Consider the following 12,144-nt stretch of genomic DNA (forward strand, 5'->3'; position numbering starts at 1 on the left):
GTGAAGAATTTGGCTTCTCTTATTTCTCTCCCTGTGATTTTGTTGTTAGTGTATAGGAATGCTATTGATTTCTGAGTATTGATTTTGTATCCAGCTACATTACTGAACTTATTTATTATATCTAAGAGTCTTTCAATGGAGTTTAGAGTGTCTTCTAGGTAGAGTATCATGTCATCTGCAAATAATGATCATTTAACTTCTTCTTTTCCTATCTTTACCACTTTTTTTCTCTCTCTTGTCTAATTGCTTGGCTAGTACTTCCAGTACTACATTAAATAGGAGTGGTGATACAGGACATCCTTGTCTTGTGCCTGATTTTAAAGTAAAGGCTTTCATATTTTGTCCATTTAGTTATGATACTGGCTGTTGGTTAGTGGTAGATAGCCTTTATTATATTGAGGTAGAGACTATCTATTCCAATTTTCTGTAAAGTTCTTATCACGAATGAATGTTAGACCTTATTGAAGGCTTTTTCTGCATCTGCAGAAATGACCATGTGATTACTTTTGGCTTTATTGATACGGTGGATTACATTTATTGGTTTACGTATGTTGAACCATCCCTGCATGCCTGGGATGCCTCACACTTGGTCATGGTTTATAATCTTCTTGCTGATTTGTTGCATCCTATTTGCAAATATTTTATTGAGGATTTTTGCATCTGTGTTCATTAGGGAGACTATCCTATAGTTCTCTTTTTCAGTTGGGTCTTTGTCAGGTTTTGGTACTAGAGTAATATTTGCTTCCAGGAATGACTTAGGAAGCATTACTTCCCTTTCAATTTCATTGAATAGTTTGAGGAGTATTGGCATTAAGTCTTCTTTGTATTTCTTGTAGAATTCTACAGTGAATCCGTCTGGGCCTGGGCTCTTCTTTGTAGGTAAGGACTTAATTACATTTTCAATTTCATTGATAGAGATTTTCAGCAGCTTTACATCCTCTTGATCTAGCTTTGGTACTTCATATGTTTGCAAGAATCTGTCTGCTTCTTCTGTGTTAACAAACATTTGAGAGTAGAAGTTTTCAAAATAGTTGTTGATAACCTCTGTATTTCTATTGGGTCTGTAGTGATTTCACCTTTTTCATTTCTTATTGCATGAATTTGAGCTTTTTCTTCCCTTTTTAAAATAAGGTTGGCTAGGGGCTTATCTATTTTATTTATTCTTTCAAAGAACTAAGTATTTGATTCGTAGATTCCTTGGATTGTTTTCTTAGTTTCTATTGTGTTGATATCTGCTCTGCTTTTTATAATTTCCTCTCTTCTTTTGGCTTTGGACTTGACTTGCTCTTCTTTTTCTAGATGACTGAGGTGTAGCATCAAGTTATTTATTTGTATTCTTTCTGTTTTCCTGATGTGGGAACTCAGTGCAATAAATTTTCCTCTGAGGACAGCTTCCATTGAATCCCACAGATTCCGGTAAGTTTTATCTGAATTTTCATTTTTTTGTAGGTATTGTTTAATTTCTTCTTTAATTTCCTCTGTGACCCACTGATTGTTTCAAGAGTGTGTTATTCAGTTTCCATGTGTTTGTTGGATTTTTGCAGTATCTTTTATCATTAACTTCTAATATCAAAGCGCTATGATCTGATAAGATACAAGGGATGATTTCAACCCTTTTGCATTTGTTCAAATATATTCTGTGAGGTAATATATGGTCTATTTTAGAGAATAGTGACACATGTGAAACCATAAGGTTCAAAATATACAATAGTCACTGTGAAATGGAAGGAAACTGTTTAATAAAAAGAAGAAACTAAGATGGGAGAAAAGAGAAAAGATAGAAGGGAAAAGAAAAAAAGTGCAAGTTAGTTACACCATTAGTGTCACTTAGTTCACTGAAAAGGAAAAGTTGTGCTAATATTGATTGAAGTAATTTTTATGCCCATATTTTGTATTTGAGTGACTAAAAATAATGTTGTATAATTTATTAACAATTGTTACTTTTTCATTATTTTGTTGTGAAAATTTGTTTTACCTTTTCTTCTTAATATTAATACATAAAGTAATAAAAAAAAAAAAAAAAGATGGGACTAAGCTCCCTGCTCAGAAGTGCCCTCCTCATCCTCTCCCTGCCATTCCTCCTTAGGCATTTCCAGTACTGCTGCTCCCATGTGCTGGCCCATGCCTATTGCCTGCACCTAGAGATCATGAAGCTGGCCTGCTCTAGCATCATTGTCAATCACATCTATGGGCTCTTTGTTGTGGCCTGCACTGTGGGAGTGGACTCCTTGCTCATCTTCCTCTCCTATGCTCTCATCCTCCGCACTGTGCTGCGCATTGCCTCCCGCCAGGAGCGCCTCAGGGCCCTCAACACCTGTGTCTCCCACATCTGTGCTGTGCTGCTCTTCTATATCCCCATGATTGGCTTATCGCTGGTGCACCGCTTTGGGGAGCATCTGCCACGTACGGTACATCTGATGTCTTATGTGTACCTGCTGGTTCCACCTCTTATGAACCCTATCGTCTACAACATCAAGATAAAGCAAATTCGCCAACGGATTGTCAAGAAATTTGAGTTTGGAAAGCCATTTAGATGTTTTCAGTAGCATTAAATTGGTATAAAAGAAAGAAGGTTGAAGCATGAATCCCACCGTGCTTTTGTTTTGTGTTTGTTTTTGTTGAGGGAAGCCTTTGGCTTTAGCTATGCTGTGAGAAAATAGCATGCTCCCAATTATCAACAGCAAATAGTGAACTGTGGAACATACAGGCTTAAAAAAGTAGTTCCCTGTCTGCCCTTTAATTTCCTCAAAGGAAGAATGACCATGAAGGAAATTATACTAACTTCTTTTCTCATAGGGATGTTGTGAAAATTTATGAAGATAATCATGTAAACCCCTAACACAGTGCTTGAGGAATAGTAAGTCATCAATATTTATTAAAGATTATTATTTGAGAAAGTCTTCAAAAGCACATGTTTTGCCTTTTAATTCTCTGACTAGTAATTTAACTGAGTGATGATATTCCTGTTTTGCATTTAACTTGTATCATATTTTTATAATCATAATTTTCATTTATGCACACCACATGTATTTGCACACATTCATACCTACATTCCAGGTGATGCCTTTTCATGAGCTTGCTCGCTAATTACCCACGGATGGAATTAAGAAAATAGTAAAGGCCCTGGGAATTTGAAGAAAAATATGAGTTTGAAACAATATGAACAATGTTCATTCAAATCTACAAAAAGTTAATTTAGACTGGGATTTAGCCCTCACCATTTCAATAAATCAGTGAATTGGTTTCATATATATGGAGAGAGAGAGAGAGAGAGAGAGAGACAGAGAGAGAGAGAGAGAGAGACAGAGAGAGAGAGATACACATACCTATATATGTATCTATGTATACATGTATATATTTGTGTATAGGTAGAAAAACATTCTTTATTTTATTAACTTTACAGGATGTTTTGGTCATGCCTGTGTTTAGTCACATTACACAGTTGGAACACACACATATACATATACATATACATATACATATACATATACATATACATATACATATATGTATACACAGAGCGCTGTTGTTCCTGATTTTTTTAATGTCTATATCATTGTCAGAAATGTCAAAATTTCTACTTCTGTCTGGAAAGAATGAAGCCCAGGAATCTATATTTTAATAGAAATCATAAAAGATTTGGGTACAGATCCTTGGTAGACTATGATTTATCAAAATCATTTGTATGAACAAGGCGCTGAACCAAAACTTCCTGGGATGTAGCCCCAAGTAGAAGGTTCAACCCTGCAAAGGGATCAGCCAGGTTAGTGACTGGAATGACCTTGTGATTGCTTTAGATATGCCAGTATTTTCCCTAATATGTATGAGATATGATTAAAGTATACCATAAATATTTAAAGATTTATTTCAATGAAAGACCCAGTGCCAACAACCCTCTTCAAAATCTAGCACTCCCCTTTAATTTGAACCTACTTATCCAGGTTCTTGTCATTTTCTAGAGCAATTTGGAAAGTGCTCATTCATGAATATATTTGCAGAATATGATAAAAATATGATAAATGCTGCTGCCAATGTCATCCAATAGAAAAGCAGGCTTGTGAAAGAATTGTTTTGTCTTTATCCACCTTAATCACTGAATTTGCAGCATGTGAAATATGTTCTTTACATAATTTAGAATGACCATAGAACTGGTGTAGTGTCACAAACCTGTAAACTCTCAATCAGGAGGGTAAAGAAGGAGGTTTGTGGAGAGAATGAGACCAGCCTGGGCTACAAACTGAGTTCAGGTCAACGTGAACTACATATTAGAACCCTGCAAAAAGACAAAAAACAAAGTGACCATGAAGGTTAAATGTTTTAAATGAATTCAGGACATTGGGCCAGGAGTAAAATTAAAGACTGAAACAGAATTGCCGAAACTTTTTCAGGAGGTATCAAGAAAGATGAGATAAGTGTGTTTGAATCAAAGTGCAGATTTTGAGGGGGACGGATAGCACTGTCTTTTACTGCAGTCACTTTCTTTTAAATTTAAACATTCAGTATATGTTTCAATCACACCTAAAATGCTTTTACACATCCAGGAGAGAACCAATAATATAGATATCAATCATTCTAGTGGTTGATTGATTGTGTCAACTTGAGACAGTTAGAAGCTAACTAAATCGGTTTAGCAAATCTACACCCAAGGACGTAGAAGAAGACCCACCCTTGGGTGAGTTATCACCTCGAGGTATAAAAGGGGAGGAGGAAGGACAAATCTATGCCACTCTTGGGAGAAGCTCCAGTCTTCACCTTTAGTTTGGACCTCGCCTCCTGGCTTCCAGTACAGACTCTTCAGCTTCCCAGCATAGACTCTTCAGCTTTTTATCACAAGGCCTTCGGCCTTCTGTCGCGGACCCATCAGCCTGCTGGTGTGGACTTGCACAAGACACTAGAGTGAACTCCAGAGATCTTGGATTGAACCCTTTGGCCTCCAGTGCATAGACACCCTCTGCATGCTTCCTCATCGAACTCTGTGACTGACTATTGTAAGCCAATCTTGTTGTTTCTGTACATTCCGGGTTATATATGTTCTCTCTAGTAAAACCCTGACCAATACAATCATCTAGGTAAAAAATGCATTAAAATGATTCCCCACTCCTTTCTCTAAAGAGTTTTCTCCATTAGCTTTCCTAGAGTCCAAAAATGAATGATTAACTTTTCATGTCCCTGTATCAACATATACAACTCTTTTTGTATATGTTTTCACTCTGTGGTCTGTGGGGTGGAAAGGTGGTCTGGGGACAGAATCCAAGGCCTCAAGTATGCTAATAGGTGCTGTGGTACTGAGCTAAACCTTCAGTCCCTCTTTGTCTGTTTGAGTTAGTAACTTTACTGTGTAGTGAGTACAAGCACTCATTTAATCCATCTAATTATAACTTAGCAACCACTGAACAAACTTCCTTCATCCATCCCTGTATAATACTATTACTTTCTACTACACCAATCATTTTAGTTTTCATGTATAAGTGAGATCAGACAGTATTTCTCTCCCTGTAAGAGTTACTTTCCTTCTTGTTAGAATTAAATACCTGGCATTCACAACTTAAAGGAGTCACACTTCATTTTGGCTCATGCTTCAACCTACAGTCAGCTGCCTCATGGCAGAAAGGCATGAAATAGGACACCTTACCACAGCATCATGGATGAGAGAGAGGGGGAAGGAGGAGGAAGAGGAGGAGAAGAAGGAAAAAGAGGAGGCAGAAGAGGAAGAAGCAGAGGAAGAGGAAAAGAAAGAGAAAAAAAGAGTAAGAGCAAGAAGAAAAAAAGAAGTAAGAGGAGGACTATCTAGAGAGAAAAGTAAAGCCTTCCTGGCCATGCCCAAGTGATACATTTCCTCTGACCAGACATTGAGGCCCAATAGCAAGTCAGTTATTCCCATATAATCCAAGCAACTTCCAAATACCTGAGGGCTGGGGGATCATTCCTGATCCAAGCCATAACAGCATCTTACTAAAAAGCACTTTATAAATACTGCATTTGGTTACATATGCCTAACATCCACACCATCACAGTCAAGGCACATAAATTATCACACAGCTACATCATACATAAAACAAAACAACTCTCTGCTATCCTGAAATGAAGTTTCTTTAAACATGTCTGTGCATCCTTCAGAAGTAGCTATAAGTACATTGTACTCTGAGGTCTCTATTCAGACCCTCAACAAGACTACTCTCCTCCTCTCATTGTCCTTTCTCCCTGGAGTCCTGGGTAATGAGGCCCAGGGCTCCAGTCCTAAGAGGAAATTGATTAAAGATCTGAGAATGGATCTCAGTGGTGCATCAGGAAATTACATAAATGTCAGGGGTTTAAATATCTTCCTTTTATACCTCCCTTCCTCAGGTTTCAGAATTTCTTCTTCCTTTTGTGCTTAGTTTTATATGAGTGAGTTTAGTAGGGGGCTGTTTGTCACTCAGTTGTGCGGAGCCAAGAAGAGATGCCAGAAGACTCAGCCTGAGCTTTGGAGGGTGAGAAGAGAGCTGGACCTTTTTACTCACTAACAGGTTGTACAGGATGCCTGCCGATGGTGATAAGTGCTGGAGTCAGAGCTTGCTGACTTCATGGGACCTCAGTTCTCAGCAGTAGCTCATAACACAGACAACATCTTTCTCACATCCATTCACTTGTTTACCTGTTCAGAGTGTCCTCCTCTATGGTTGATGAGATCCAGGGAGACAACCCGGTTGCACAGAAAAAGCAAAGGTATAAAAATGAGATTAACTCAGTAGTTAAGAGCTTGACCTCTACTCCTTACCCTAAAGCATGAAGATAATAGAATCCACAGTTTCTCTGAAGAAGTAAAGAGATAGTAAGATAGGAAGCAATCTGACCCTCTGGAAGAAAAGCGTATCTATAACATAAAGCAGTATTTCTCAGAGTGATCACAGAATATGAATACTAGAATCAGAATCAGAAGCCATAAAATTTGCACAAGTCTCTTGGAAAGATAAGTCTCTGGGCAGAGCATCTTGACAGGAATAACATGCACTAAATCTATCTTAAGTCTCACCTTCCACTCTGGATTATCACATCAATAGTGGTCAGGAACAAAGACATACTCTACAAACTTTTTAGTAGACTTTCTGAAAATCTTTAGTAAGAAGCCTTTCGGAAATGACCTTACTAGCATCTCTCCAGTGAACAGGCTAAAGCTGGTAATTTTCAAGCAAATATTGCCCGATTCTTTATTCTGACTTTTAATTTCAAATCTCCTGTTCCAACCTTTAATTATCATTCCTTCTCTGATTCCTCTTCTGTCTTTTTTCTTAAAACAAGAAGCTTAGCTTCCAAATGGAAATTTGTAGCATCAGCTTGTCACAGACAAGAGGTAGGAAGGAAAGGCTATTACTATGTCTCTCTACCTTTTGTCATTTAACACCCATCCACTTATAGTTATCTTGTTTTTATTTAAAGAGAAAAAAAGGGAAAGGAAATAAAATTTAAAAAGCAAATCAGTAAAAGGGTACAAATAATACATAATTTCAAGGAAAAAATACAGTAAGATATCACTAGTTAATAAGTTACATATTGTCATCTTTGAAATAGTTGTCCAAAGTGAACATTCATACAATGAGATTGCAGACAGTGCTGATCAATGATCCAACAAAAGTTCAGTCATATGGATTTCCATCCTACACACTCAAACATACATGCAGTTATATCCCTTAGACCACCTTCCTTTCCTCTCTTTTTAATAACAATTACACATTTTGATTTTTTTTTACTCCCACAATTCTTATTATTTTTGGGGGGAGAATAAAACTTAACGTGGCTAAACAAAACAGAGTCGGTTAGAACAAAAAGATGGACATAGTCCATGATGTAAAAATACAATATCAGGTGATCTAAAATGGTTACAATTGTGCCTCTTGCTATTTTTTTAAAAAGTTGCCTATATTGTCAGGTATAATAGAATTGATCAAAACAGTACAGAACAAGACCAATAAAACCTACACTGGAGACCTTACAGGATTTCAAAAGAAGATAATAATCAAACCATAATGGGCATCTTAGTGAATCTTATTGCCTTCAAAGTGGTTGCCTATACTCTCAAACTTGATACTGTCAAACAAAATATAATATAGTAAAATCTGACAGAAAAAGATGGGGAGAGCAATACTGGGGATCATATCAGGTTAATGGGAAACCAAAAAAATTACTATAATATGTCCTGCTGGTTTTTTAAATTTAGTTTTCCCTTAATTGAAAAAAAAAGTAAGAAAAAACAGATTAATTTTTAAAAAACAGCAGGATTGAGGTAAAAGAGGACATTGTATTAGAACAACACAGGTCAGAACCGAACAATTTAAGCATCATCGTGTTTCACCCCCAGATAATCTAACATAATAGTAGCCACCATAGTGCCTCCTTCCTTGAATTATTTGAGTATAACTTTGTATACTATAGCATCAAGCATATCAAGACAGTCTGAAGCTATTCAAGAGAATGAAGAAATTGCAAGGTATTTAGAACCAGTTAACAGAAAATGAACAATGGTTTCTATATTATCTCTTTCCCTATAAAAATTTTGTTTATACTATCACATATAGTAAAATATAGTAAGATTCCACATGTTAAAACCAGTGGAAACAGGTGTACAACAGCTTGATGGGACTCCAAAACAAGATGATATTAAATCAGCACTAGTTTTTATGATCTGTTGTTTTCTTCAGAATAGCTATTCGTACTATCACTGATACTAAAATTGAACAATCCAGGTTAAAACCATTGCAATTAATGAGTGATAACATTATATGGCTTCAAACCAATATGATTAGGAATCATGATTACCACATACTTTTATGTAATCTTATCATTTCTTTCACTAGGGAAACTATTTGGTATTTATACATGTGAGTTTGATTTATTTCACTTATTAGTATGGTCTCAAGGTGCATCCATTTATTTATAAATATCTCAATGAATCATTCTTTATAGCTGAGTAGTACTCCATTGTATAAAAATACCACAACTTTTTTATCCATTCCTCAGTTGATGGACACTTAGGTTGTTTCCAACATCTGGCTATTACAAATAGTGCTGCTATAAACATGGGTGAACATATATCACTGTGGTATGATGCTTTCAGTTCTTCTGGGAATATGCCTAGAAGTGGTATAGCTGAGTCAAATGGGGCTTTCAGTCCCAGCTTTTTGAGAAATCTCCAGACTGACCTCCACAATGGTTGTACTAGACTACACTCCCACCAACAGTGTAAGAGAGTTCCTTTTTTTCCTACAGCCTCTCCAGCATTTGTTGTTGGTGGTTTTCTTGATCTTGGCCATTCTTCCAAGAGTGAGATGAAGACTCAGTGTGGTTTTAATTTGCATTTCTCTAACGACCAGTGATGGTGAACGTTTTTTCATTTATTTATTTGCCCTTTGAATTTCTTCATCTGAAAATTGTTTATTCATCTCAGATGCCCATTTTTGGATTGGGTCTTTGAATTTTGGGGTCTGATTTTTTCAAATTCTTTATATGTTTTAGACAGAAGTCCTTTGTCTGAGGGGCAATTCACTAAGATTTTTTTCCTAGTTTGTGTGTTTTCTTTTCATTATGTTGGAGATTTCTTTGGACGTGCAGAAACTTTTTAATAAGAGGCGATCCTAGATTTATTGACTCTGGGAAGTATTTCCCATGCAGTTTGAGTCCTGTTCATGAATTCTTTACCTCAAGGTTTTTACCCAATTTGTCTTCCAATATATTTAGTGTTTCTGTTTTAGTATTATGATCTTTGATCAATTTAGATTTTATTTTAGTACATGGTGATAGGCATGGGTCTGGTTTTAGTTTTCGGCAAATGGAGAGCCAGTTTTTCCAACACCATTTATTAAAGAGACTGTCGTTCTTCCAGGGAACTTTTTTGGCCCCTTTATCAAAGATAAGGTGGGGGCTGGGGATTTAGCTCAGCGGCATAAGTGCCTGCCTTGCAAGCAGGCAGTCGTGAGTTCAATCCTTGGTACCGATGAAAAAGCAAAAAAAAAAAAAAAAAAAAAAAAAAAAAAAAAAAGATAAGGCGGTTGAGTGTGTTTGTAGTTGTGGTTGTACCTTCTAATCTGTTCCACTGATCTTCGGATCTGTTTGGTTCCAGTACCATATTGATTTTACTACACTTGCCTTGAAGTATAACTTCAAGTCAGGGATTGTGATACCTCCTGCCTTGCCTTTGCTGCTTAGAACTGTCCTTGCTATTCTAGATCTCTTCTCACTCCAGATGAATTTTAGGAGTGATTTCTCAAATTCTATGAGATACGTTGATGGTATTTTTATCGGGATTGCATTGAATCTGTATAAAGGTTTTGGGAGAATGGCTATTTTCACAATATTTATTCTTCCTACCCATGAGCAAGGGATGTCTTTCCATTTTCTGAGATCATTTCAATTTCATTTTTCAGTGTATTATAATTTTCCCTGTATAGGTCTTTCACTTCTTTCATGAGAGTAATTCCTAAATATTTCATTATTTGGTTGCTATTATGAAGGGTGTTGCCTCTCTTATTTCTCTCTCTGTGACTTTGTTGTTAGTGTATAGTAATGCTATTGATTTCTGAGTATTGAATCTGTATTCAGCTACATTACTGAATTTATTGATTATATCTAGGAGTCTTTCAATGGAGTTTTGGGGATCTTCTATATAGAGTATCATGTCATCTGCAAATAATGATAATTTAACTTCTTCTTTTGCTATCTTTACCACTTTTATTTCCTTTCTTGTTTAATTGCTCTTGCCAGTATTTCCAGTACTATATTTAATAGGAGTGGTGATAAGGGACATCTTTGTCTTGTGCCTCATTTTAAGGTAAAGGCCTTCAATTTTTGGCTATTTAGTATGATATTGGCTGTTGGTTTGTCATAGATGGCCTTAATTATATTTTAGTAAATGCCATATATTCCAATTTTCTGTAAGGTTCTTATCGTGAATGAATGTAGGACCTTATCAAAGCGTTTTCTGCATCTATAGAAATGATCATGTGATTCTTTCTTTTGGCTTTATTGATATGGTGGATTACATTTATTTATTTATGTATGTTGAACCATCCTTGCATGCGTGGTATGAATCCCACTTGGTCGCGGTGTATGATCTTCTTGATGATTTGCTGCATCCTATTTGCCAATATTTTATTGAGGATTTTTGCATCTGTGTTCATTAGGGAGATTGGTCTGTAGTTCTCTTTTGCAATTGGGTCCTTCTCTGGTTTTGGTACTAGAGTAATACTTGCTTCTAGGAATGATTTAGGAATGTTTACTTCCCTTTCAATTTCATGGAAGAGTTCGAGGAATGTTGGCATTAGGTCATCTTTGTATTTCTCATAGAATTCTGTAGTGAATCCGTCTGGGCCTGGGCTCTTCTTTGTAGGTAAAGCTTTAATTATGTTTTCAATTTCATTAATAGAAATTGGGTTATTCAGTAGTTTTACATCTTCCTGACCTAATTTTGGTACTTCATATGCTTCTAGGAATCGGTCTGTTTCCTGTGTGTTATCAAACCTTTGAGAGTAGAGGTTTTGGAAATAGATGTTGATGACCTACTGTATCTCTATAGGGTCTGTAGTAATTTCAACTGTTTCACTCCTTATTACATGAATTTGAGCTTTTTCTTTCCTTTTTTAATAAAGTTGGCTAGTGGCTTGTAGGTTTTATATATTCTTTCAAGGAACCAGCTCTTTGATTCATGGATTTTTTTTTTTTTTTGGTCTCTATTGCATTGATTTCTGCTCTGATTTTTATAATTTCTTCTCTTCTTTTGTCTTTTGTCTTGACTTGCTCTGCTTTTTCCAGATGTTTGAGGTGTAACATCAGGTTATTTATTTGTATTCATTCTGTTTTCCTAATGTGGGAACTCAGTGCAATAAATTTTCCTGTGAGGACAGCTTTCATTGCATCCCACAGATTCCGGAAAGTTGTATTTGTGTTTTCATTTATTTGTAGGTATTGTTTAATTTCTTCTTTAATTTTCTCTGTGACCCACTGATTATTCGAGAGTATGTTATTCAGTTTCCATGTGTTTATGGGAATTTTGCAGTATCTTTTATCGTTAATTTCTAATTTTATAGTGCATGGTCCGATAGCATGCAAGGGATAATTTTGACCTTTTTGCATTTATTTAAATATGTTCTGTGAATTAATATATGGTCTATTTTA

The 12,144-nt window shown here is 36.0% G+C and overlaps 1 protein-coding gene across 1 annotated transcript; it reads left to right on the plus strand.

Annotated features, from left to right (window-relative positions):
* The first annotated feature begins 2,024 nt into the window (after window positions 1-2,024).
* Window positions 2,025-2,546, plus strand: LOC100730711 (olfactory receptor 51G1-like). Its single transcript, XM_023563106.1, has one exon. The coding sequence runs from the start codon at window positions 2,025-2,027 to the stop codon at window positions 2,544-2,546; it is 522 nt and encodes a 173-aa protein (XP_023418874.1).
* Window positions 2,547-12,144: the final 9,598 nt, after the last annotated feature.

This window comes from Cavia porcellus, unplaced genomic scaffold (assembly GCF_034190915.1).
Source record: "Cavia porcellus strain 051 isolate PalLab524CR breed Dunkin Hartley unplaced genomic scaffold, mCavPor4.1 scaffold_9, whole genome shotgun sequence".
In the NCBI taxonomy this organism is placed as follows: Eukaryota; Metazoa; Chordata; class Mammalia; order Rodentia; family Caviidae; genus Cavia; species Cavia porcellus.

Coding starts and splice junctions, on each gene's coding strand:
- LOC100730711 (XM_023563106.1), top strand. CDS start 2,025: ATGGGACTAAGCTCCCTGCTCAGAAGTGCCCTCCTCATCCTCTCCCTG.